Source organism: Ciconia boyciana, chromosome 1 (assembly GCF_034638445.1).
Source record: "Ciconia boyciana chromosome 1, ASM3463844v1, whole genome shotgun sequence".
NCBI classification, from domain to species: Eukaryota; Metazoa; Chordata; class Aves; order Ciconiiformes; family Ciconiidae; genus Ciconia; species Ciconia boyciana.
The window spans coordinates 14,803,129-14,829,773 of NC_132934.1; the positions used below are offsets into that span (position 1 = coordinate 14,803,129).

The 26,645-nt window shown below is 39.4% G+C and overlaps 1 protein-coding gene across 1 annotated transcript in view; it reads right to left on the reverse strand.

The window, feature by feature from the left end:
* RELN (reelin) overlaps window positions 1-26,645 on the reverse strand; it is a 293,911-nt gene that overhangs the window by 166,002 nt on the left and 101,264 nt on the right. Inside the window, exon 4 of the mRNA XM_072867100.1 lies at window positions 7,620-7,690. Coding sequence (XP_072723201.1) covers window positions 7,620-7,690 — 71 coding nt within the window. The remainder of the gene's footprint in view (window positions 1-7,619; window positions 7,691-26,645) is intronic.

Genomic DNA, 26,645 nt, shown 5'->3' on the forward strand with positions numbered 1-26,645 from the left:
AGAGCAAAGGCATTCTTGAGAGTTTGATGCTAAATAGAAATCGCAGGCATGCAGAAATACGAATCTTTTTTTTTTTATGCAGCTAACTTGCTGCATTTTTATACAAGAAAATTAGCCACACCATCTTGTCTTCCCTAGCAGAAATGCCAGTAATGACTCAAGCAATGGCCAAGACCTCTCATCATGACAGTACAAAATCTGGAGCAATACAACTCCAATTGCACGTTAAGCTTGGCACTGCCTCCAGGATAATGCTGGGCTGCACTGGTGGGTACTACACAGGAATAGACTGCATTTCTCCCTTGCAGTCCCAGGCATTGTTTTTCTCCATGGAGGCGTGTATAAGTTTCTCTAGAAAACTTTAAAAAACTCTTTGCACAGAAGAAATGGATTAAGCTGGATTAACTGAATTATTTCCCAGATCGAGCCATGCCGGCTGTTGCGGATTTTGCCAGTAGGAAAAGATGTACATTATGGCATGGGATTTGAAATATTCCTGATGTTGTAAGAGGTTAAGCTTAAAATAAGACCTCTGTCTCTGATGTTCTGCATTACCCCTTTTCATTAGCTCCAGATCATCACTAAGGGATGATCCACTGCAAGGACAGGTGTGGCTGAGAGCCACTCCACTAGTGCTCATCTATGACGAGGATGGTCGTGTCAGGCCATGTCATGGGCAGACTCATTAGTTGGCCAAGCAAATTTCATTAGCCCTAGAGAGTAACTCAATTAAAGAGACCTTCCTCTCCAACGAAAGCAGTTCAGACCTGAAAATGAAAATGAAAGACACGATTGCCATTCATCCCAGGTCATTTGGCATCGCTCTTTGGAAGAGGCTTGTCCCTGTGGAAGGTAGTCCAGCCCAGGATACATACAATCACTAATGATACTTTCTAAAGTTATTATGCAAAATTTCAGCATTCAGCCAAAAGGCACAGGCATAGCACAAACTTGGAATCTTTAAATTTGCGAACTGCTTTGACTTCAGCATTATTTTTTATATAACTATCTGTTTATGTGATTAAAGAATACAAAATTGGGATCTGAGAATTTTTCCTAAAACACCTCTTCAGTTGTATGCATAGCGTATTGCAAACCAAAACTGCTGCCAATGGACTGAAATGAAGGAAATTGTGCAGCTACATATTAGTGCTACTGATCACTCATTTAAAAAAATAAAGGTGGAGTTAAGCAAACACTTAATGTTGGACAAAAGGTTGTTCTTACAAATAAAGACTTTATTTTAGGAGGGGTTATGTTTCCCAAATCTCTACAGGATCTGAGAAGCCCAAGCACTTTTGCCTCAGGTATTCCTTATCTAATTTGTAATTCAAATTCCAGAGCTGAATATGACAAAAGACTGTGAACGTACTATTTAATGAGTGATAAACCTAGACTTTAATCTCCCTATGAATCATTTCTGTATTACATTTTATATTTCACTGCAAAAGAGCATTGTGTTAATCTTCAAGCGTTGTAGTTAAGGTCCCCAAAATAATAGAAATTTAGAACATGACACAAAACCAACTTCAGTAGTTTTAAAATATTTTCAGATCTGTCTTTTTTAATAATTTATAGAACTACTTATTTTAAAACAATATGGATTGTACAGTAGGCCATACAGTGTGGCTGAAGTCAAATGGACTTTCCTTACATAACATGACAAAGCTAAAAAAAAATGATATGGTGCAGAGTAGCTATACAAGACAAATATATAAAACATTTACAATTTAAAAAATTACACAAAACTTCAGACTGAGAGGGGGAAAAAAGGCCATCTTAGTTCATATTTTAAACCATGATTCACTTTCTTAGATGTTCCTTAGGCACTTGGTTGGATGGTTTTAAATTTAGAATCAGTATTTATGTGGCTCCAAAATGCATCTTAGCTTGAATGAGAATGTAATTTCTTTTTAAAAAGGTAAAGTAAATGAATTTATTATTTGATTTTTAACTAGTTCCCTGGGTATATAGAGCTTTACAAGAGACAAATTGTACTAAGCAAAGAATGGAAACGGAGCTCAACAGAATTCATGATCTAAGAGGCATGAGCAAATACAATATGAGAAAATGTAAGGAAATGTAGGATGCATGCCTTGTAAGACAAGGCAATTCCTTTGGTAAGGAAACACACAGAATAAAGTACACAAAACTAAGTGATTCAGAGACAGAGAAAGGCCACAGTCAAACTGGAAGTGTGAGAAACTTGAGGAAAGTAATGGGGAATTCAGAAGTCAATGGAGTCATTGTGGGGCTCTGTGTGAATGGGATGAGGGAGAATGAAGGCATCTTTTGGAGTAAAAGGTTAAAATTTTCTGTGGATGAAGTAAGGCTACTGAAAGGTTAAACCAATAGAAAAATATGCCCTGTTTTGGTTAAACTGGAAGGGAGAGAAATACGAGAGAAGTGGCAAGGGAATGCCATCTTCAGACAGAGGAGCTGGAATATGAGGAGAGAAACAAGATTTGGTGATGGTCCTGATCTCAGTGGAAAAATAAGAACCAAAATCATTAAACATGGTAATGGTTAATTGCTAAGGAAAACTAGTCTCCATTCAGATAAAAAGAACTAGCATAATGCAAATTAAACACTTATTCCAGCAACATCAGTTTGTACTATTGACAGCCATATTCCATAGATCTATGGGGTCAAGCCTGTGTACAGGGATAGGTAGGGAATACAGCATAAGAAAATATTCTTAAAACGTACTGGAAAATAAATAGACTATTTTTTCTTTTTTCTCAGAACCCTGAAGTTTTTTTTAAATACAAAAGAAAAGTGAATTACAGAAACACAAATGCTCAAATGTTCCCAGACGAACACCCTGCTCAGAGTTCAACAGCCAGCAGCCATAGCTGTTGCTCATCAATTCATCGCAAACAAGATGTGGAGAGAGGTATATTCTATTTTGCAGATTATGAAAAAGTCTAATCTCCTTGTCATTAGCAGCCAGATGAAGATGAAAAAGGAAATTAATGCTTTTATTTAGACTCCTGCCAATACGTTCTCTCTACCGGTAAACAAAGTTGCTATTGAATGATAGAGGCTGAACATCCCCCTAGAGAGCGTCAGTGTGTTGCCCGAGGGCTGCATTATTCTCATTGACACATAAGCCAAGGAACAATAGGTCAGCTCTGAACTCCAGTCTTCTGTTCTGTAAAATACTGCTCTGGTCAAGCCTGAGAGCCTGCCATCTGTTTTGCATTTATTTTTTAGAGTGTTCTTAAATTTTACAAGGTACAAGACACACTTAAAAGGTCTTCCACAAACATTCAGGCAAAAGCTATCAAATAAAAGAGAGTCTGGGCCAATTCTCAGGATTTCTTTCATATGGAGACATCTGTCAGACTGTGGAATGGTTTCTTAAGAAAGGAATCCCAATCATGTAATTTGTGGCATTGAGTATGAGATTGTATAAAATTCTGGGAACTATGCTGAAAGGAATGATTTTGCACTAGGAGGGAACAACATCCTTCATCTTTTCCACCTCTTAGGTTTTACTGTTCTGAGATTCTCCTCTAGTCAGTCAGAACTAAATTACATGCTCACAAGTCTCCCAGTATGGTCCTTATTCCAAAGGGTGCTGCTGGTGCAAAGGTACATAGTGTACTGGGAAAATGGCCTCCTTAACCCTTTAGCACCCTGCTTGGTGCAGTAAAGGCAGGTGGGGTTGTGTGCCACGAGTGCTGGCTGCATCCATCCCTGCTCCGCGAGCTGTTCCTCCCAGCAGCATTGCTGTTTTCATATAGACCTAAACTCTTTTGAGTTTTACAGTGCAATGCAGCCAGGTCTGCTGTTTTTCCAACTCCATTTTAATTATGCTACTGTTTACTAATGTATGATTTTTGTTCTACTCAAGCCAGGAATAAATATGAATCAATCTGCACAATAATAAGTTTACCTTATTTTCCATTTATTTTGCTATTAGATCAACAAGTTAAAGACTTGTTAATTAAAGATATTATTAATGGCAAGAATATAATCAGTCATTAACATCCTTATTTGTCCTTAAAAGTATTTATAAGACATCTATCTTTTCTGTCTTGGCTTATACAGTTTTTGTTTTCTTGCCTATTTGTGCTGGATTAACTCTTTTGTCTGACAATTTTTATGTCTTCTTTCTTCAATATCCAATAAAATTCTTATAAACTTTAAAGCTTACATCAGTTCTCAAAGATCTCTCTAGCTTCCTAAAATATTTATTATATGCTGAACACACAGCTTTTCAAGCGATTATTTTACTTTCTTTGGTGTCTTTCCCTATGGCATCATTCCTTATTCCATTTACATTATACATAGGGCTGCTTCTTTGGCACTGACATCCCTTAATGCTACCCTTTATCATCCTCTAATTCTCTTCAAAATAAGAACTATACTTCCCTTTCACTGCACAAATCCCATTAACTCTATTAGGATTTACTAATGCACATCTGAGGGTGGACAGCCACAGTGAACATGATTTCTAAGATTCCTTGCTACTTTCACGTCTTCATGTATATCCTTTGTACTAGTTATTGTGAAGTCTGATATCATCTCCAGTGAACATACTTATTAAAAAGATATTCTGTACTACATCTATGAAGTTGCCCTGTGGTTTTATTTTCTTTACTTAATATGTCACATCATTCACTACAGCATTTCAATATAGTAATGTTTAGGGCCAGAAACAGACCATAAAACCTCATTTATGTCAATCTACCTTGCTCTTTTGCGTGTATTTTAATATGATATTTGCATCTAAAGAAATTCACTGATTCTTTCTGAAAGAATCCTTTGTTTACATTAATAGTATTGATGAAACTGTGATTGTCTTCATGGAATAAAAGAAGCGAGGTTTGCGTCAAAGAAAGCATCTTTTATTTGAATGGGAAAATTAATCCTAATAGTAAAAGAGTTACAGTAGTTCGCACTGGTTAGGGGGAGTAATGCAATGCACATTGTCTGCTGAAGAAATAAGAACAAAAGGGCAGAGGAGAGCCTGGTGCTGGAAGGGATAGGAGGAAGGGCAATGGGCAATGGGGTGGTTGATTATCTGAGTCAAGGAAACTGTGGCTGAGCTAGGAAACTAAGGGGAGGGAAGCCTTGGTGAGGATAAAAGTGTGGGAGAAGGACCAAGAGAACCTCTGAGAAGCTTGCATATCGGTATTGCAGGGAAATTTGATGACTGATTACATGGCTGTCATACACTGTCAACTGCTCATAGAACAGTACCTCTGTGTGATCCTTGACTAAGTCAAACTTGATGTTTGCAGAGTTACCACAATGACATCGCATATTTTGGGGAAGAAATCCAGAAAGTCTCTGAAGTGACTGTGTATAAAGCAAAGAGAATTGCTGGAAAAATCACAGGAAACAAAAAAGTCATGAGGATGCGGGAGACTGACAAGGTGGGGAAGCTGGAGGCCGTTTCAGGGAAGCGGTGCAGGACGTGGCGATCAGTGGCTAGGTGGGAGGAGGAGGCAAAGGGACTGTCACAGCCGAGCAACCAGTGAAGGCCCAGGGATGGCACATCTCAGCATCTTTTATTCTCTACACACAACCGATACACAAATCCCATTTTTCCCTTGTCCCGCAGAGTCCCTGTGAACTCAGGGAACTCGCAGTACCGTAATGACTTACTGTTCTAACCAATGTAAGTATTGCTAAAATGTTGATTTGAGGTTAGGTTATGCTCCAAAATTGAAGAAATGTAAAGCAGAGAAGGGTGAAAGAATTACAGTTTCTGCTGTCAGCTCTCCTACGAATGTATCTCCTGATGCAACATGTCTGAAGAAAGGACCATCAGAGCCTGTATGGATGGATTTCTACTCACTAGTCTCTGCTTATCAAGGTATTCCAGCAGGGAGAAATCTTGTTGCTGTGCCCATATTGTCCTCGACCATGCTGCCAGTTCTGACACTGATAGTCATATATTTCCTTTCAGCTTACTTGCACGTAGCTTTCATCGTGCTGGTCACTGCCAGCTCTCTGGCTCTCTGTCACTCTGCCATCAATATGTCTTTTACTTCCTTCTCCTTTCCTTACCTGTTCTGGCCACCACAGACTGCCTTTGGCTGTGGTGCACTCACCGCAGCCCTGCTTTGGAGAATTTCATCTGCTTATGAGGCTTTTCATCATTTTATGCTGATGACTCTGCATATTAATTTTTCCACTCTTGACTTGAGTCCATCCAGTGAGTAGCCTGTGTGAGATATCCTCACCATCCTCCTTAGCACATCCTAAATGGTGATGCTGCCAACGCTTCTGTTCCCAAATCCCCTTACCCTAGTCACCGAAACACTACTCTTCCACACCCACATTATGGGGGTACAATCTGTCTCCTGTTCTGAATACCAAATGCATTTTGGTAATTTCTCCAGATGCTTTTTCCTTCCACACAGTAAAAATACTGATAGATGCCTGGCCCAATCACCTCCCATCCAGATCATTATAACACTCCCTTCTGTTTGCCAGCACCTGTGTTACATTTTTCTAATTCATTCAAAATACAACCATCTTCTTAGCTTGTTTGCTAACACCTTCAGTCACATCTCTGAATCCCCCTTCCCACTTCCCGATAAAATATTAAAATACTGAAAACTCAAATACTGAAATTGAAAACTGAAATACTTTTCTCTCATCATCACAGAGGTACTATTCATACCTCATAGGAATAACTCAATATATGCTCCTGACATAATGTTCAACAGCTTCTTATTGCAAAAGCCATTGCATAGATATTCCCAAACTCATAGGAAAAAAACCCTTATAGCTCTAATGCTCCCAAAAGATGTATTTTGGAGGATTTTCTCTTGTTAATATGACAACACATTTCTAATTTTGAAATATTTATTTTAGACTGGTTGGCCCATATTTCACCATCTCTTTTCACATGGAAATATCATTGGAATTTTGTGGAGAAAACTGGATCAGCACAGAAATTCTTTTCTCTCCTGTACCAAAAATGATGGATACCTTCTCTAATTCCCACTGTTTTAATGAAGCAGGTTCAAAGCAGTGTACTGTTTGTAGACAACAGCTGACAACAGGACGTTTATTTTTAGGTTATTCATCAAAAGGATTTATATGATAAGCTGTGTAAACAATTAGATTTTTAAGGTTTCCGTAAGTCAAATATTTTGTTTAGCTATAAAAATGATCAAATGTTGTAGGTGACGGGCAAAAATTTGATGGCCTACTTCACAAAATGGGAAGGCAGGTTCTTCACAAAGATACGTGTGAGCTGGATGGTAAACAAAGCTTTTGCTGCAGGCATATTGCATTTTTTGCTTACAGTTAATACAGTGAGAGTTAAAACTCAGGTTGTGGTTTTGACAAAAAATAAATGTTGGTTGTTGCAGGCTGATTTCAGGTAAGTGTATAACGCAATAGGATTTACTTTAACTTTTGTACATTCCCCAGCGTTTAGCAGAGAGGACAGAGGGGGTTCCTGGATAACTAATGGGACATATGAAGCCAACGGAAGTACGAAGCCAAAGAAAGTATCAGTTTTAAGAATATAAATAAGATCCTGATACTAAGTTTTCTATGAAATAGCTTTCACGATGAGTAACACTGACATGCAAGTACAATGGAAAACCACATTTGCCAGATATTTTTAATATGATGGTGGCTCTTACCTCCCTGTTCACACAGCTGTTGTGCTAAGGCATCCTTGAATATAACTTGGCCCCTATGAGTAGCTGTAGCCCTGTGAACATAAAAAAGACAACAATAAATAATGTAGTATACTTATTTATAGATGCATATGTATATCTATATGCATGACTAATCAAATCAGAAGTCCCATTCTGCTTTCTTCCTCTGTTCTTCTTTCTGCACTCTTTTAAATTCATAGAATAATTTGTAGGGACTTTTTCTGTGCATAGCAAAAGAAAAGTTCCTAAACCAAAATGGCTAGGTTGGTAATAAAAAGCACTGGCACAGGGATTCAATGAAGGACACGAGTAAAAGCAAGCATATCGCAAAGTTCAGCGCATCACTCTGCCTGAGAAAGCGTACCTGTCTCAGCGCAGAACAGAAGAAATGGTTGCAGAGCTGCTGCCCTGTGAAATTAATAGTCACAAGATCCAATAGGCAATAGCAATGGATTGCTATTGGGGATTGCTATTAGGAAAAAACTAACAGCTAGTACTGTTATATTCTACTGATAGAAACGTAGAGCTCAAATGGGTGTCTAGAAATCCTCTCTGGAAACAAAGGGAGAGACAAGTAAGCTCTCTGCCCCAGGCCTCTGTCAAACATCTCCAAAAAAAGGAGACCCTACAACAGTTCTTGGTACGCTGCACTGGGTTTTGCTGCCAATTAACTTGTTCTTTCTATTTCCCTCATTGTCCAGATAAGCTAAAGTGGATTACTTTCCTTTTTTTTTTTTTGGTTTTTCTGAAATCATCATAATTCTTCCTCTTTTTTTTCCCCTCAAAATAAGAAGCCCAGTACCTTCACACTTCCTGCCCTCTAACCATTCACTTTCTGAACAACGTACTATTTTCGCAATCTCCTCTGGTCTCATCTTTGAGGAAGTGATATGCCTATAGCTGCACATAGAGTGCACATACTTGAGGTCTCACCAGTTTTGTCTAAAGAATAATTATTTTCCATTAATGACCCAGCTAACATAGACCAGCTAACATACCATGGAGAAAGATTTGTCATTTTGTTTTCTCATATTCAGCTAGAAATACAATGCAATTTGATTTGTTTTTCTCTTACAGAGCTGTCATGCTAACAGTGCTAGTTATTCTTTATTTCCAATAGCTCATTTCTTCCCTCTTTTCTAAGCGTAGTACTTCACAACTTCAGTTTTATCTCAGAGATTTTTCAAAACCTTTCAGTATTTGCCAGTGTTGCCTTTGAAGTCTGATTTCTTGCAGCCAAAGTTCTTCCAATATCTGTCTAGACTCATACACACTCTTCAGATGTGTTCTTTATCCTTTCTCCAAGTCAGTAATGAAAATAATTAACATTAATGGGCTCAAGATAGATCCATATGAACTCCTTGAAATAGCCTCTCAGTTCAACAGTAAGACATTGAAAGGTACTTTATGAGTGTGTTTTTTCAGCCAGCTGTGTGCCCTCTCTAATGGATATGCTTGCTTATCCATATGCTCGCTTGCTTATGAAAATGTCAGGAAGGACCATAAAGGAATGGTCCGAAGGAAAGTCCAAATATATTTTTTTTTTCCTTGGCTACTAGGTCAGTTACACTGACAAGGAAGAACAGCAAAAGTAACACATCTAATATTAAATTTTTCATATACAGTGGATCCTCAAGGTAAAACCCATCTGCAAACCGTCAGAGTACAAACAGGAGTAAACAGAAACTTCTCTGGGATCTAATTTGCTTCCTGCTCATTTAGAAAAGCTCTATTTACACCCATGTGTGTGTCCAGAAATGCAAAACTATGGCCACCTGATGCCCCTAGGGCTTTTAGGGCACTCCCTTCCTCTGCTTGTGGAAGGAGAGCTGTGTTGCTTTTTCCACCTGCTTGGACTTTCAGGGGCATACGAAAAGCTGGAGCCTTTCCTCACGTGGTAGCGAGAGTATTTTGGCCACAGTCCCGGGATCGCATTACCAGTGTGACGCTTTGGTTGTAGTCCCTACCACATGCATCAAGGAAACCATTTTAGGGTTTCCAACACTTCCTTAAAATACAGCAAAATATTATGCCATAGTTCTTCATTAGCATGTCTTCATCTGCTGTCATGACCAGTGACCATACTCAGTACAGAGTAAAATAAAAACAAATACATCGCCCCAGTGCATAAAGAAAGGCAAGAAAGCTGAGACTTTAAGTCTCATTTAAAAGTATGAACTAAAGTATTTCTTAAAGCTCTCTTGTGATGAATATGCAAGAAACCATGATCACTACACAGGTTTCTGCAAATTTCCTCACAGGTGTATGTGGACACACAAGTCAGAATGGGACCAAACAATCTCCAAAATCAAACACGTGCCCAGGCTCCTCTAGCAGGTGAAATAGCAGGGCATCCCACAGCCAGCTTTGGGTCCAGTGCAGCACCAACAGACATGCTTTGCAAATATGTTTCATTGTGGGAATTCCATGTTTGAGCAAAAACCTGGCTCACCGTGCTCCTGAGCACGTACAAGAAAATGTCACACCTAAGGCAGAGAAGGTATTTTGTACATTTCTATCCCTCCCCCAGGCTGGCAGGGTGGAAGAGAGAGCTCTTTGCAGACAGCGAGAAAGAAAACTTCTATTAGCAGTGGACTGGGACTTCAGAGATGCTGTTTACGCAACAGCCCGGGATACAATTCAGGATGTACGCAACAGCGATGGCAACCACAAAATTCCTTTATGAGGCAGATAGGAGCAAACTCTCAAAACACGGACCACATGCAGCGGGGAGCTCGAGTATGTGTCTGAATGCAAACAAATACCAAATAATACCAATAATACCAAACTGTGTACTGTTTACTGGATCTCTGCATGCGTGTGAGAAAAAGGGGATTTGGGGAGAGAGCCAGCAGCCAGTTGAATGATCTGCATCTTTCTGTGTCTATCATCCCTTGCTTGATAATGCAGACTAGGAGCCAATTATTGCTGCTCCATAGCAGGAGCGATCTGCACCCTGGGGACAACAGTGCCGTGCAGGGAGGGCACCGCTTCCTACAGCATATGCCCACGTTAGCATTCGTTTGGCAATGGGCTTATGCATGAGGTCTGCACCATCCAGTGCAGCTTCAGAGAATTATTAAGGGCATTGCTACTGTCACTTTACCAGTATTATCTGCTTGTTTTTCTCTGTATTCATGCTTTATTCATGGAGCAAATGACAATAATGTGGCGCAATTATGCATGAACTATGCTACTTTTAGAAAGAAGTGCAAAACGTGCCTTTTGCATATTGAACTTTCTTTGTTGGTGATGTTCCTACCTGACAGGTGAGATTAATGGAACAGGATCATGAATTTGGATTTTTCTCTTTTAAAAATATGTAACATATCTAAAAACATATCCATCCTTATGTGGACACTCAAGTATAAAAACTACATAATATTTATAGTAATTATAACAAAAATAATATTGGCAATGCCTGAAAAAGACTCTACTAGAGAAAGAAAATTATTCAGCTGTTAATTATGGGGTTTTGTTTTCTTGACGTGTATATTCATTAACTGATATCTGCACTGTTTTTCAAAAGTTTCTGTACAGTCTTTAATGTAGTTAAATATTGCTTAGATGAGGGGTACTTACTAACTTTTAATTGGTGTTACTCCACACCAGTCCCACTCTGTCATTGTATGCTATTTATTTCCAGCTAAAGGGCAAGTGACTAATCAAATCTAACCTGTCAGTCAGCCAGAAGGCTCCGTGTGTCCCCAGAGGTAATTCCTCACTAGGAATGAATCTTTCCAAAGGGGTGAGAAATAAAGGAAAAACAGGAGGGAACACGAACATCCTAACATGGTAAGTGAGAGCTTAGAAGGAAAAACAACTTAGAGGTAATAAGGTTCCTCTTTATATTAACTTCACATTTCCATTAGCCTAGATGTATTTGTCTGCTTGGGGCTATGCAAGAGAGAGGAAAATGTGTTTTTAAAAGAAGCAAGAGGAGATAAACTGCTGACAGAGGAAGAAAGAGGTCTGAACACAAGAAGACTATATCAGGTGTCAAGGCTCACTGTCAGTTCAAGGCATTACTAACCCCACACTTCAGTTACAGCAATTCTGTAAAGATTTTTGCTTCCTAAACCACAACTATTCAAGTTGAAATCAGGTGCCAATAAAGACTTTTAGATTGTCTGTCAGTGAAAAGCAAAAAAAGAAATAAGACTTGCTGATTCTCTACTTGAACTATATATAATCCATGTCACCTGTGAAAGAGGACTTGAAGTGCCACCCTGCTCAAGTGCTAACAAGCTTAAAAACACTTTGTTCAAGTGCAGTGTTGTCAGCTCCTCTAAACGTAGCCTAGGTAATATCAATTTGTCCCCTGTGCGATGACAGAAATCGTTCCAGGTGATTTGGGAGAAAGAAATCTAGAGACACTTGCATACATTCATGAACCTGTAGATAGAGAGATGTCCCTCCAGCCTCCTGTTGATTAGATGCAGCATGCTGAGCTGTGCTCCCAGGAGCAGAGGACCTGTCCCAGGCCTTCCCCTGAAGCTGTCACCACCTGGTCGTGCTCTGGGGTTTGCACACCTGGCGCTCGCTCTGCCTGTGCAGGGGTGCTTGGTGTCTGCGCCCTTCCCTGGCAAGGGAAGGTACTGGGACAAATTCATTTGGGAAGGATCTGGGAAAAGACTCAGGTTTCCTACGGTAAAATATCCCATCTCATGACACCCTCAAAAAGGTTTTCAACAAGACCAAGGAAAATGAGGTTATTTTTTTACCCGCACTAGCAGAGTTTAACCCTGTGCCTGCTGCTAGCAGCTGCATTGCATATCTGTACGCAATGGTTTGTGACTGCTTCCACTGGAGGAAATTTAGGGTGACATCCACAACGCCAGCTCTAGGGAAATCAGTGACTGACTATACTAAACTGAGATTGTTCATCCCAAAATCCACAGTGCTGTGCCCCCAAATCAAGTCTAATCCACTGACAGCAGGGACTGCGCTCCCTCCCTGCCACTGTGGGGGAGATGGTCAGTGCTGGGCATCTGATGAGCCTGGGCTGGAACGAAAAACAAAGCAATGCATACCCAATAATTGCTGTCATGGTTTTATATTGAGGTGTTGTGTATTTCACATTGATTTGTATGCATTGCTAACGCACTTTCATTAACAAGCTGCATAATAAAGCAAGTGTCTCAGCTCGGGAGAGCACAGCAGGGCAGGAGGGTACGTGGGACTGAGCCATGCATGGACAGTGCCTGTGCTGCCTGGCTCTGCTTGCTCCACGTGTGGAAAGGATGCATAGCAGCACTGCCTGGAGGCCAGAGTAGACATTTGCCCTCTTTAGGCAAATAAACTGTGTGTTTTTCAATGCATTATTAAATTTGCATGACCATCTCTGCTTGTCTTGGTTTAGTTGTTGTCTTTTTTAAAAAAAAATACACACACTCCTAAATACCATCAATTAAGAGGTCTCCAAATAAAATAAATTCAAAAGCAAGATAAGGAATAAGCGTTCTGGAGATTAAGTGCACAGGGCAGGTGTGTCCAGTCTTTCTTGGTTAGTGTGAAACACACTGCCCTGCAAAGACGGTTTAATGACCATTTACTGTGCGCGGCAGGAGGTGAGGCCAGGCTGGTGTGCGTTTTAGCCTGTGTCTCCTCCCATGGCTGATACCTCCAGTGACAATTTCTTCCAACAGCAGCCAAGACCAACATATTAAACCCGACTGGGAGATGGCGCCGGCATCGGGGCCAGCAGGGAAAATGGACAGAGCACTCGTGGCTGTTGGTCCAGAAGGTGCTTGGGTGGGAGGCTTTCAGTTACTGGTTAAATGCCTCTAAGTTGTTTTTTCAGTTTCAGTCATCTGTCTTGACTATATTCAGATGAAACTGCCAGGGAAATTTGGCAAGTAAGATGTAATTATTTATGTAATGTTTGTTCAGGAGACTGGAATTAGCATGCTTGCTCTAAAAGCCTCGATCAAAGGTGAAAAGACTTCAGAGGGAAAGGATTAAAATGGCCAGCAAAAGCTAGGGTATGTGTTAGAGGGCAAAGAGCAATCTCTTCATTTGGGGCAGCTGTCCCAGGCTGAAGTTTGTGGTTCACATTCATAAATTATGTTCCTGACTTACTTCATGGGTGAGTTAGGACTCCTTTGCTTTTATAGAGAGTAAATGCGAGAGGAACAAGAGCCACCTCACTTTCTTGTCTGAATTTATCTCTGGGAACTGCCCATGTGGGGAAAGGGACTCAAGAGTCAACCTAAGGGCGCGCTGAATAGCCTTATTAAAATTAAAATTTTGTTAAAATTTTTTTTTAAAATAAAGTATAAGAGACAGAAAATGCAGAGCAAATATCAAAAGCCTTCTCAGCAGGAGCCAATAAACACCAAGGAAAGAAATCAGTCTCCTTTTGTAAATGTCTTTGGTATTAAACCAACATTTAAAGCCACATGTGTGCATTTCTGTCTATGGAAGCAAGCGCGTGTGTACCCATATTGACTAGCTCTACCGGAGACCACATTGCCATCAGTGAAGCATGCATCAAAACATTGATAGCGCTGGCAGAAACTGTCACGGGGTTGGGATAAAACACACTGTGTGCAGAGATGGGCTATTTCTCCCTCCCACACACCATCTATGCACTCTAAAAAGCTAATTGTAACTCTTTCAGTGTTGCTAGACCCAATGTTCATCCAGCTGGTTTTGCAGGACTTTTATCTCATTCAGTGGACCCCATGCAAAACATCCATTTTTAAAACCTACAACTTCAATCACACCTCAACCGAGGCACTTTTAAAGTGTGCAGTGGTCTGTGCGCACTCCTTTGTGTTGGCCTGATGTGTACATTTTTGATGTATACTGTATACATTATATATACAGTATAATGTATGCATTATATATACAGTAATGTATACAGTATACATACCTGATGTATACTGCACACTTATAAGACACTTATAAGACATAAGGCAGATTTTGTTGTTGCTCTTTGGGATTTTTAAAAAAAAAGTTATATGCTTGAGAGACAATATGATGATTTGGGGTAAATACAAGGAGAGGAATGTTAAATGGTAACATCAGCCCAAGATGAAGCAGATTCAAGTTTTTATGGTTTAACATAGAAACCTACGCTAGGCTGTGTGCCCTTAGGAAGTGCTGGTCTGATTAGGGATTGATTTAAGCACTCATTGAAGTGCTTTCTTTAACCAAGATTTGAATAAAACAAATGTCCTCAAGTAGAAAAATAAATGAGATGAACATATAATTGTAGCCTGTATTGCAGAGAATGGATCTAAGGTTACAGCACTGGAAGCAGAAGGGTGCACAGGCAGCTCCGGCCCCCACACTTCACAGTTTATAAGAACTTTCTTTTGTAATCCTAAAACCCACCAAACTTTTGTTTGATTACAAGGTGTGAGTACAAAAGAGGGATACAACAGAACAGTAAATATGCATTATGAAAGAGGAAAAAAGTAAGAATTACCATTTTAAACTGTATATAAACATTTTCATTCTCCTTTCCCTTGTATCAGAGAATAAAAAGATGGGTTTTTTAATTCTATCTAGCTTTATGTGACTGGAATGATTAGAGCTTCTTGCTCATTGAAAGCAGATTAGGACAATACTTTCTTCTCAGCTACAGGAAATCCAACATTTTCATTAGTATTTTGCATTGTGTGATTATAAAGGAAAGCAAATTCTATTTTTTCTACAATTTAAATAAAGGGTTATTGCAGTGGCATCTGCCAAGCAGTCAGTTCATATAAATAATAGAACAAGCATCCATTGTCTCTCTACTGACACAATGCCAACAACTAGCTCTCTGTTTTCCACCTTTTTCAGTGTTTGGGAGAGGGTGCTGTCCTTATCTTAGATTTTGCAATCTATTATACTTTATTATCTAGTGAAACATTGATTGTATGGATTGTAGGTTTTTAATGCATTGAGTATTTATAAGTATTTGAAATGTATATTTCGCCCTAAGCTAATGAATTTGTTACAACTTTTTTGTATAAAAAATACTGTTTTTCCCAAATTTTGCTTGTGTATTCTTCTAAAGCCTATATTCAATCAAGATATTATTCAATCACCTAAATTATCCTTCAAGAACAAAAAACTCTTTGTCTTTGCCTGTATCACAGGAAGAATGTTACAGCTTACTGTGGATTTTCAAATTAGCTGACATCTCCAAAGGAACACACAGGTATTAAGTAAAGGGACTTGCAGCACATAGTTATTTCATTTCCTACATGCTTCTACAATGAGTATAATCCTTTTCTTAATAATGTGTACTAATCAAGTTTGACAGTGCTGATCAACTGGGGTGAGTTCAGCAGAGGCCACAGAGATGGTCGGGGCTGGGGCACCGTCCCTGCGAGGAGAGGCTGAGGGACCAGGGCTCATTCAGCCTGGAGAAGAGATGACTTTGGGGGGACCTGACAGCAACCAGCCAAGGCAGGTTGTGCAGTTCCTCTCCATTGCTGATGTATTTTAAGACCCAACTGGACTGAATCCCTGAGCAACCTGGTCTGACCCTGATTTGAGCAGGATGTTGGACTAGAGACCTCCTGAGGTCCCTTCTAGTCTGCATCATTCTGCAGTCCCATGATTGTAAGGTTTTGCATGTCAGGTAAAAGCAATGAAATGAAAGCAAGGTTTGCATCTAATCAGATTAATCAACACTTATTTTGAACTGCTTTTCATAGCACAAAAGAATTAACCAGTTCATTGTCCAACACTTTGCGTACGTACTGTGATATTGATTCTTCCTATCCTTGCGTTTATGGCTGTGTATTTCAGAATATCCACCAGAAGTGCCAAGGGGTTTGCATGATTCCAGCAAATTGAGAGTTTGCAGGCAGTTGATGCTCTGGGGTTTTCCCAATGTGATAAATATTACATAAAATTCAGCTATTTTATTAGTACAGTGAAAACTTAAAAACACTTAAAATCTAAAAGAGTAAATCTGAAGCAGCATATGAGATCCTATGATGAAAGCAACGTTAGTTTTAAAAGATCCTAAATAATGGAAAATGATGATTTTAAGGCTACCTTTTCAGTTCACTGCTCTCATGCCATCTGTATCGCTATCTGTTTCCCAGTTAAGATTTGAGCAGCCTGCTTTAACCTGCTTTAGCTGCCCACTGTTCCCAAAGGACGTTGCCAGCATCTGTGGCTGAGCTGAACCACACGAGAATCTGGAACCTCATCCCCTGTATTTGCTTTACCACCCACACAGACAAATCCTTAAATAGCCAAATTAACCCCATTTCTTAACAAACACTCATTTCAATATTAATTACAGAGATGCAAGTGGTGCATCCACAATGTGCAAAGCAGCTTACAAAGGAAGGATAAAATCTGTCTCTTCAGTCTAAAGCTAGAAAACGTTCCATCAAAAATCAAAATGTCGACAGGCTGTGCCCCAGAGCACATGGGGCAGGTTTCTGCTTCCTAAGGCTTCACTGAACACTGAAATATTACACTCCTTATCTAATGTTTCTTTGCAGTCTTCCCACTGTCCTAAATGTTTTGAGAGGACTGAAAAACAAATGAAGTACGGAAACCTTTCACAGACTGATAAAAATCAAACTAAGGAAGAACCTGCTACAATCGTTATTGAAGAACTGTTATTCTCTCCCCATTCTCACTTGCCTCCTGCGTACTGGGAATGTGGTGAACCTCTTGAAAAAAATGCAGGGTCACCAATCATACAAAGGACAGTTATTTCTCCTGCATGGCTTTTAATTTCAGCCTGATTTATGAGTTGGAAGAAAACATATATCCCTTAAGACCATACCAGCTTACAAATAGAAATACACAGGTGAAATATTGCCTTAGGAGAATAATTAATTCCATCAGCCACTGAAAAAGTGACAAATTTGTTAAGTATCACAGAACTCCAGCCAAAAGCAGCAGGTGGAATGGCATCAGGTACACGGCATAAACTGGAGAGACTATGGTGAGGAGGTCTGGCATCAATAGCAGGAGCTGGATGTACCGGGGAAGGGTAGGAGGCTATTCGGGGACGCTGGAGGTATTGCAGGCAAGGCAGAGACGTGGTGTGAGGGCACCTGGGAGTACTGCGGTGTGGGTGCTATGGGGACTTACTGCCCAGTGATGTAGGAAACCGGGCTTCATGGATCCTGCTGCTCACGGCATAGTTAGGTGTTTCTTCAACACAGATGTTTGTTTCAGAGAAGCCCATTTGAGTAATGTCTTAAGGTTTGGATTAAGAGACGCTCAGAGACCCGAATTGCCTAAATCATATCCAACCTCTCCCACCTCAGCCAGAGAGATCAAATAAAAACAGATTTAAGAGAACAATCTGTTCTCTGTGTCCTTCCACAATAGTCCTGCCCTCCAGCCCTGCTTTCCAAACCAGTAACTTTCAGCAGCTGTTAGGGCTGAGCAAAGCCCTTGTGCTCCCCTTGCAGGGTGTTCGCAATGGCCCAGCATCCCTTGCCGCTGGCCTCCATTTCTGCTGTGGATGGGAGCTCTGCCCCTGCGAGCTGGCAGCTGTGGTCAGGACCCAACTTCCACCCCGCTGCTGCCAGCTCCAAAATGGGTGAATTCAGCTGCTTCTGAGCCACGGGCAGAATTTTTTCTTCCTCCACCCAGGAGACCATGGCCTGCCCACACAGACTCATCCGCATACCCCAGAGAGGATCATAGGATCATAAGAAAATCCAGGCTGGAAGGGACCTCAGGAGGTCTCCAGACCAACCTCCTGCTCAAAGCAGAGTCAGCTACACTAATCAAACTCATACAGCCCAGCTATGCCTTTTGCCACATTGCCCAACAGCACGTCCAGGCTCACAGTTCTGGTATTTGTGAATGTTTTTGCATAATAAAATACTGCTAGGGTTATCAAGATTATGTTAAACAAAAACGGCTGTGTGAACTTTAGCTTGAATTGGTCAGTCACTTGACACAGGCATAAATACTCCTAATTTACAACTCATTTGGACAGCAGCCTCCCATATAATATACTGTTCCAACAATAATGAGTTTGAACCCATGTTTCTCACTAGGAAACAATCCATGATTTATCTCACTCAGGAATAAATTACCCACTAAGCTGCATTGCCATAATATCTCCTTTTGATACTGTGTTGATAATAATTCTTTAAGCCTATTATTAAAAAAGACATCAAACTCTAAAACCCCTTCTCTTAAAGTAAAGTATTAATGAAGAGATTTATAACCACAGCCTTGAAAGAAACCAAAGTAACAGAGAATCTAAGCAATAGTGTAAGTACTTCCAGGATAGATGGTTGGTCTTGGTTCTTTGTTACTGACTCATTTTTCCTCTGAACACAGATTTGTTTTCAGAAATCTTTGGCAGAATGAGCGCAACACCAGAATGAATCTTTGTAGGAAAATATCCTGTTGATGTTCTGAGACTCTTTAGCACAGTCCCAACACTGGATTCCCTATGTCCCAGATGAACAAAAAATGGCAATACTGGGTGAAATGCAACCAGACTTTGACTCTTCATTTGTTTGCTAATGACAGTTTCCAATCAAAAGGAATACATTGGGAATTCAGTTCAGTAATGTTGCCTGGAAGGTGAACTTTTCAAACACACACAAATAATTGTTGCTCTGTTACATGAAATGTTGCTTGGGAGCTCAAATTCCCACGTCTGGAATCCCAAATACCAAGTATTCCAGATGAAGGCATTCATTGGAGACTTGCACATTTGGTGCTGTATGCAACAGAGTGGTGCTGGAAATTAGGGAAATTCATCTGTAATTTGTATAGCTAAGAAGTTGGTGGTTGATTAATAAAACAGCAAACTTGAGGTAACACTTCATGATACAAGAGGACCTCTTCACAAAACTGATAATCTACTGGGGTTTTCAGAGTGTCACAGTTTTAAAGATTTTTTTAAAAGACTGCATCAAATACACAACAACAAAAAATGTGGGCTTGTTCTTGTGAATCTCTTCTCTTCAAATAAGGAACTTTGGGTAGTAGGTCCACCACTGCCCCTGTACCATTAGGGAAGAGACACTTCCCATAAGATGCTCAGGATAAATTCAGGAGTGTGTCAGGGTAAATCAGACAGGTTTTCTAAAACCTTGGTCCTTCTGAGCGCTCCCTTTGGCAAAAATATCCAAAGTATTGGATCCAGGCAGAGTCCTCTGGCAATGGGAAGCAGTGAAAAAGTAAAGTAAAACTAAAGTTTTACTAAGTAAAACTGACCAGACATCTGAGCATCGCCATTACAGATGGATTCATAACAGATACTAGATTTGATGGAAAGTCACATAAAGGTACCACAAGTGTTTCCCATTTAAAATGGAAATTTCCCATTTTGGTCACCAAACATCCATTGATCTCTGAAAAAAAAATCCCATGTCTGCACAGAGAATGGTTGAAATCTTGAAAAACTACAATGAAAAAACAATACACCATAAGCTAGAAGGTACCTTGTCCCTATGGATGGGAGGGATGTGGCTGTGAGTCAGAAGACTTGAAGACCCATCAGACTGATGGAAGGAATAGCAGTAAACTGTTAACTGGTAAAAGCATATGGATGACAGAGATACAATTATCAGTTTAGAAGAAAATAAGACATATCTGAGAACAGCATCTAAAAACAATGCTGTAAAAATAGCCGCACTAACTATGCAGTACCACTTGTTTGGCACATGCTAAGGAAACGCAGACCTCATTCACTGGCAAAGATTAACTCTGCTATGTTATTCTAGTAAGAAGACTATGGAAAACAATATATTGCAAACAAAAAATAAAATGTTTTAAAATACAGCTGGTGATCTATGCCTTTTAGCTTCCAGGTATCCATTTTTAGCATCCATTTAGCATCCATTTCTGAGGATCCCTCAATCAAATAGCTCATAAGAAGTTTGGATTCCTTGCATGACATTGCTGCCCATCTCCCTTTTTTGTTTTATTGACCTGAGGCCAATCCTTTGCATTTAAACTGAAGATCTGGGTTTATATATTAATAATAGTCAGTGGACACATGTTCACATGTACACTTCAGCTTCAGAATTTCCAATGATGTATTTATTTCTATTTCTCAATATATATTGCACCTAAACATTGTTCTGGCTGTATTATTGACTCTGGATAAAATTACATGAAAAATTATCAGAATTCCTAAACTAAGAGAAAAAGAAAACATCATACATATTTTTAGATACATTCAGTCAACCAGAACACGAATCTTATCCAAGTTGCGATTCACAAATCTTTTCATCTATGCTTGCTACAAAAATTTTCATTTTGTCTTGCTGTAGGGAAATAACTTACTATTTTGCAGCTGTTAGTAGCATTGTGGAAAATTTTTCTTCAATATTTTCCACACTGATATTTGGTCTTTCAAAGAGTTTACCAATAAGACCATTGTAAAGAATTTTCATCTATTGGTTTTAGGAAGCATGATTGAAACTGCCCTTTTTTTTCCAGACTACTTCATATGCTTCATTATGCACAACAAAATACACTAAATTTCAGAAAGTATTTGTTTTTCAAATGCTAAGGTTTATTCTCTAGAGCACTAATATCGGTCCTGTTGAAATGTATTTTAAAGGAACTGCACCTATATTCCTTAGTAGTCTATTTTAAACACTATTCATGCTTTGAAAAAATGTTTATACGAATTAACACTTCTGAAACTTGTATCAAAATAAATAAGAAAATCCCAATTTTAATTTTTGGGAATGCACTTTAAAAAAAAGATCCTGTTTAAAGCCTTGCATTCCTGAAGTCAGAAACCCACGGCTGCATTCCTGATGCCAGGTACGCTGAACCACGCTGCTTTGTGATTTTACAATGAGTTCATGGGGTAGTGGTTTAACTTAATTCATTTTCCTGTGCACCGCCACACAGTGGGAGTGTGCAAACAGTCATTCCCCACCTGAAGTAAGGAGCGGTGATTTCTAAGCCACAGAAAGCTCATCACTTGCAGCCACATTGGTATCATGTGGTATCATTTCTCTTGGTCTCTCAACGCAACTCAAACTTGTCCTGGCTGAGGAGGAGTTTGATAAAACACATGCCCAACCAGAGCTCCTTGCCAAGCATGAGCTGCCCCAAATTTTTCTCCCTGTGATCCTCTTGTAAATTATAATCCTTCCCGGTGCTTCCTTCGGCACGGTCCTCTATATTCAAACACTCAAGATAAATATATTTAAGACACTTAAGCTGCTGCCAATTTTCATTGGAATGGACTTACAAGTTAAAAAATAATTAGTGTAGGGAGAAAGAGGGATGGACAGACAGCATTATCACTCCAGGAATATATCTTAGGCTAAATTAAATTGAATTTCCCTGCATGTTTTCTCTTCCTGTTTTTAAGTGGCACAGGCACCTTTTAATGCTGGTGACAGAAAACTTTAATATTACTTAGTGACTGTCCGAAAACTGGACAGTTGCCCAGGAAATGGATCTGTACTATGTCACCGTGCACAGCAGTTACCCATTTTAAAATATAACCTTCTTAATCAAAGGACACACAACATAATGAAGAAAAATTACCCTAGTCACTGTTATTTCAGAAGTACTAGAAGATTAAATGAGCTTGCAGTTAGTTATTGCATTGTTAACCTCTGATCCTAAAGGAACTCTGTGGTCTTGAACACATTAATGTCATTAAGCAGGTACATGATAGCTCTTTACTGAGCACCCTTATGCCCTGCCTAAGGATGCCACAACTAACAAGACATCCGTTTTCTTTGCAAAACTGAGGAGAAGGTGTCCCAAAGTAGGCTGCTGCAGTTTGGGTGCTGGCTGCCAGCAGAGGTGGGAGGGATGCTCAGGGTGCTGTAAGGAAGACCTGGAAATCTGTGGGCCACAACCTCCTGTGAGACCAAGGGATCCCTCAGGGATCACAGATCTTCCCAAACCTCACTGGTCACATCCTTAACATCACCCAGCACAACAGTGGGAGGAAAGGCTGCTAGCTGTCAGGTGGCCAACAAGCCATCTTTGCAGCGGGGAGGAGGAGCCAACGAGGTGTTCAGGATGAAGCATTTTTGGAAGATTTTGGACCAATAAAATACTAATTGGAATTTCTGATTTTCACATATAGGTGCTTTTGTTCTAGAAGAGTGTCTAAGTCTTGTTTACAAACTGGATAGAATTTTGAATTACAAAACCGAGGTAAAAAGATAATATTAAGCCAAAAAGTTTCCTTCCAACATATTTTTAAGTGAAAATGAAAAAAAAAACCTCTTTCACCTTTGTGTACAAAATTTTATCGTATATTTAAATTGATTTTCCCCCTCATTCTAACACAAATGTTCTTCTAATCTTAGTGAAAGGTCAAATATTGTCTGTTAATAAAGATTTTAGCCTTTGATTCTTTGTGGCCCTAGCCTTTTAGCTGGGCCTGTAAAGAGAACAGAAATCCCATTTTGGGAGGCATGTCAGGACTCTGAAATGTGCTTCCTTTGCATCTCAGAAAGAAATCCAGACACTCTGAAATTTTCATCAAATGAAACAATAAAAGCATGACTTAGAGGAGATAAAATATTTTCTTTAAATTATCATATCTTTAATTACAATGTAAGAGATACTTTGCAATAATTTTAAACAGAAATGTCATATAGGAAGGAAAAATATAACCATCTTCCCAGACTTCCTACTGCCACCACGCTTCTGCTTGCCATTTGCCACAGGGCTGCAGGGGAGAGAATTGGTGTCCCCACTGCGTGGGCAGCACAGCCCTGGCGTCAGGGGGGCCGTGGGTTGTGTCCTGCCTCCACTGCTCCAGACCGAGGACAGGCAGCCGTGATAGCAAGCTGTGGTGAGGAATACAGGGGATACAACTCTTTTCCACATTGATCCATGCTTATTCCAAATTTATATTCACACAGGACAGGACATGAAAGCTGTGATATAAGGAGCCCGAAGTCTGATTTTTCTCCCTGTCCAGTGATATGCTATTTGTTTTATAGTACTTTGTTTCCACTGAGAACAAAAGTTTAAAATAGTGAACAAAAAGTATTCCTTCATTTTCACAAAACATGTTTTTTCTAGTTTTGATATAGATGTAAACATTAGTATTCTCCCATGAATGTAACTCCGTTCCGTCATACATTTAAAATACATGATGAAATACTCCAAGAAATGTCAAAGAGCACATGTCCCACTTCTTGCAGCTAGGCAATGAACAAACTTGTAGCGAATGACAGCCCTGGCATCATCCAGAGGTCTTGCATAATTAACACTTCTGAATCAGCAGCAGGAAGAGTTAAATCTCCTTGCTTCAGAATTACCATTATAGGTGAAAGATACTGTCAAGAGTTCATATACACTTGGAATAACATTGAGATAAAAGCACATTTTCAAGTCAGCGCTGATCCTAAATTTAGGATTTGTAAGAATAATTTTTTTACAAAAGCTAAAGGGGACAGAAATATTTACATAAAATTAATAAAAAGTAAACACATATTAGATAAATATTCTTATAGGCTTTTCGATGCTTTGGATTTCAATGCACTAATTCAAGAGGAATTTAAAGAGGTAAGTAAAGAAAGACTAAAATGAAGAGAGGGTTTATTTATATTTCTGCAGGGAGAGAAGTAAAAATAACAGTAAGAAATACTAGAAAGTATTAGATTTTTAAAGTGTAATTTAAATAATCAACAGTAGTATTTATTGCACAGAATAGGCAAGACTTATCTTTAAATTTATAGATTCCCTTAAGAATCATTTTAAGTATATTCATGTAAATATATTCCTTTTTGGTTTGTGGTAGAAATAATGATACCATTTGCACCCAAATAAATAAAAACACAAATGTTGTTCACTTGACAAACTGCACTGTATTGCTATATATTATTCTCACACAGAACATAAGGGCATATAGAGAGGGTCTGAAATGCAATCAGTAAAGGTATTGTAAAGCATATTTTTGACACCTTCTAGCCCAGCCTACACCTAAATGAGAGACTGGTGCCTCTTATGAATTAAACATAATTCTTGATTTATGTTCCATCACCCTTGTATCAAAAACCATAGTTCCAGAGCAATGTCACTGTGAATTCATTTAATGATATTGATGATACATCTAACACAGAGAATACAAAGTAACAAGCAGTGCAGAGCATGGCTTTATAAATCACTCCTATAGAGCATTAGGCAATAAATAACAAGACATTAATTCACCCTAAATTATGCTAAAATACTTAAACTACTTGTGCAGCAAATTACAAATACCTGCCTTTTCTGGTAAAAATGTGAAACTTCTGACCAAGAAATTTTATCAGATCACATCATATATGTCAGACTTCAAATTAATTGGGTTTGGATTAGACCTTATTTCTTTAAAACAAGAAGCAAACTGTAAAGAAAATATTTCAGCTATGTCATTCTTGGTGTTATACACATTCCAACAACCCAGCGTGCCAAACCACTTCCAGTACCTGCATTTCTGAATTATCCACCTGCTTCTACAAGTTACTGACTCTACTCTGTAGGCATCTTTCCCAACAACTAGTAGTGCTGGTGCAGCTCTTCCATTAAATACAAAGAGCGGGGTTCTGAGAGCTCACTCACCTTATCAGCACCTTATCTCATGAGAGGATCTCACGTCACGTCACGTCACGTGTGTACACCAATACTCACACTACGCTTGGTGAGGCTCACTACTCATGCACTACCGTCCTGTGCCATATGACTTAAAATAGCAGAACCTGGTCTAACAGAGATTAGGAAACATTTTCCTTAAGAAAATTAGAGGGCAATGAATGATTAATTTACAAATCATCTGGCATTAAAGATAGTTAAGACTTTTTAAGGTTGAGAGTCTTTGGCAGGGAAACCAGCTAATTTGTTTCTTATGGACTACTTTCTAGTATTTTGGGGAATTTAATTTCAAGTGTTGGCTTTTCTGCAATTACTCAGCACGAGTTATATATCTTTTTGTCTGTGTCTGAGAAATAGTAAAACCACCTCCAATTATACTTATTGGTTATAAGTTTTTGAACCCTTTAGAGATCCAATTTCATATGCTGTACAATTTGTGAGGTAGCAACTGTAAAGCTGGATTATGACTCTGTTGTGTAGGTCATGAGTGGTGTCATGGATGTAACAACCGCAAAAGAAGTTTGCTTTCCCAGAAACAGCAGCATAGTCCTGATATACGACCCCAACAGGGAAGCCCCTCATATAAAGTTGTGCACAAACATTTTTCCCTCCTTGTTGGATCTGTTAATGGCTACAGAGGACACAATCAGAAAAAAGTAATTGTGCTCAAAAGAGCAAGATTGTAAGCCTAAGAAATCTGGTTAATGGACCATGCACCCCACCACACTGGCTGAAGCCCAAATATAGCTCTTTGAGGATACTTAGCCTGGCTAGTCAAAAAAAGGGAAAAATACCAGTCTGACAATTTGTACGCTATTGCACTCAGGGTGGATGTTTTATTCCTTCATAAGTCTATTAACACAAAGGACAAATTCTGCTGTTAAAATCACAGTGAGGAAGCTGATGGCTGAGGCTGAGTGCAGGAGATGGACACTGGCCCCATTTCATACACATTATGATAAAACCTTTTCATGATCACTTTTATGTTAGTTACCAAACGGTGCTTAAAAAAAAAGGAAATAAAAATGCTTGCATTATTAGAACAGGATCTGTATCGAGCCTTGGTTTGGGCTTCCCCAGACTGTTCCGGCTTTTCCACCTCTGCTCCTCTCCCCAGTAAACCAGTACTGAGTTACTTCATAATCTGACATTTTGATAGTGGAGATCTGAGGACTGCAACAGACATAGTCATGCCAGCAAAACTAAAAAAAAACCCCAGTCTAGAAGAATAAGGAAGTAGTCACTCACTGGTTTCTACTTCTTCCAAAATTTCTGTAGGCAGGGTGCTCACTTTCTGCACAGACTCTTCCAAGGACTGGGTTAACCTGCACCCCCATGAGCTTTGCTGTCTCACCACAAGCTGTTTTTTTCTGTCCCCACCCATTTTTGTATTTCCCAAAATAACCCTAACGATTTGCCAATGAGAAACACAGTAAATGGTTCTAACTACCCCATCTGGAATTATATCTCCCATTTTAACTTTTCTTTTGA